Below are 1,570 nucleotides of genomic sequence, written 5' to 3'. Positions count from 1 at the left end.
GAATGTGTCATTTGAACAAGTGAGTCAGTGGGTGGTGAGCAAATGAATGACCACTCGAGGGGAGGTGTGCCGGCCACCGGCCGTGTTTGACTGTCCAGGCTCAGCTTACCTGACCCTGGTTACCAGGGAATGCTACCCTGGGTCCTCCTTTTCGCCCCCCTCCCTCACTGTGACCTCACCACCTGCCCCATTATGACCCAGTCTGGCTCACAGTGACTATGTGGAGGCCAGGGGACCCAGGCAGTCCTTGGACCCCCGGCCATGGGTGAGCGAGCCCTCTACCGAGCCGAGCCGTGCTCGGGCACCATCCCCAGGAAATGCCAGGAGCTAGGAGACTCAATTGTTTTGCTCCTGGTCAGCTTGATCTTCGTCAACGTGGGGATCAACATGGTGATTATGGTCAGGGCAGGATATGTGCAGCGGGGTTGGGGGAGCCCTGGGGTCTAGAAGGGGCTGAGGTGGGAGGGCTGCTGGGGTGTGGCCGGACAAGGGTTGGATTTCAGGGCTCACCCTGCGCCCGGCCTCACCCCTCCCCTTCTTCCCTCAGCTCTGGAGGCATCTAAAGAGATTCTTGCGGGCACTTTTGAAACGTCTTTTCCCCAAAGGTGAGTGGGCGCCAGCGTGGGCTCATGGGATGTGGGCCTGTCCCCTTTCTTCTATCCCTGCCTTGATTCTCAGGCCCTCAGGAACCCAGGCCCTGACACATCTGGCCTTTCCCCGCAGACAAGCAAGCCAGCTGTGTAGGCAGCCATCGCATGCGCATGCGCTGCTCCGTGGATCCCAAGAACCTGTGCTCAAGAGTTTCTTCCCGCTTCCGCCATGGCCCAAGCTTCTTGCTCGGGCACCCAAACCACCTTGACTCCTGGATACCAGACAAAAACTATGAGAAGGCTCCTAAGTGCTGCCGGATGCCGCCTCAGTATGGACGGGCTGCGGCTTCCACGGAGGCTCCACGGGGACTGTGGAAGGAGCGGGTAGTGAGAGCTGGGGAGGCACCTCCGGTCAGTCTTAAAGTCCCAAGCCAACTTTAACTCCAGGTAAGAGACATCTTCCAAGCTCCACAGGATGAGCAAGGTGGACGTGGTTCCTCTCTGCCTGCCCCCAGAGACCAAGACTAAGACCCCAGACTCTGACCCAGCCCAGTCCCCAGCCCGGGCCCAGACCCGCCCCCCAGTTCAGCCCCTTGCCCAAGCACCTGCCAAGGCCCAGACCTTCTCCTCAGCCCACCCCACTGAGCACACCCATCCCCCATTCTGAGATCTGCTCCTGAGGCCACGCCCATGAGCACACTTCCGCCCAGGCCCAGAATATGGGGAATATGGAATGGAAGGTCTCAAATGATGCCAAAGACAAATTTGAACAGTCCAAGACCTTCCCTTACTGCAGCTTCCTTCCTTGCAGATCTGAGAAGAGAAACACGGACCCCCAGACTCCAGTCTACCCCAAATTCCTGTACCCCAAGGATGCTGCACCTTCTCAACCTTGCCTCCATTCTCCCACGAGTGCCCGGAGCTCACCATGCACCATGCATCCACCATGCACTCTTTATCTGCCCCTTGTTTCTTTCAGA

At 58.7% G+C, this 1,570-nt stretch overlaps 1 protein-coding gene across 1 annotated transcript; it reads left to right on the top strand.

Annotated features, from left to right (window-relative positions):
* Positions 1 to 6: 6 nt before the first annotated feature.
* On the top strand, positions 7 to 1,563 carry SPEM3 (SPEM family member 3). Its single transcript, XM_024742022.1, has 3 exons — positions 7 to 390; positions 548 to 605; positions 724 to 1,563. The coding sequence occupies exons 1-3, from the start codon at positions 262 to 264 to the stop codon at positions 1,029 to 1,031; spliced, it is 495 nt and encodes a 164-aa protein (XP_024597790.1). The 5' UTR covers positions 7 to 261; the 3' UTR covers positions 1,032 to 1,563.
* The last annotated feature ends 7 nt before the right edge of the window (positions 1,564 to 1,570 follow it).

Source organism: Neophocaena asiaeorientalis, unplaced genomic scaffold (assembly GCF_003031525.2).
Source record: "Neophocaena asiaeorientalis asiaeorientalis breed wild unplaced genomic scaffold, Neophocaena_asiaeorientalis_V1.1 scaffold3185, whole genome shotgun sequence".
Taxonomy (NCBI): Eukaryota; Metazoa; Chordata; class Mammalia; order Artiodactyla; family Phocoenidae; genus Neophocaena; species Neophocaena asiaeorientalis.
Note: the sequence above shows the minus strand (reverse complement) of the source record. Positions and strands in the feature narration are given on the sequence as shown.

Coding starts and splice junctions, on each gene's coding strand:
- SPEM3 (XM_024742022.1), top strand. CDS start 262: ATGGGTGAGCGAGCCCTCTACCGAGCCGAGCCGTGCTCGGGCACCATC. Junction 391..547: donor TCAACGTGGGGATCAACATG/GTGATTATGGTC, acceptor TTCTTCCCTCAG/CTCTGGAGGCATCTAAAGAG. Junction 606..723: donor GAAACGTCTTTTCCCCAAAG/GTGAGTGGGCGC, acceptor CTTTCCCCGCAG/ACAAGCAAGCCAGCTGTGTA.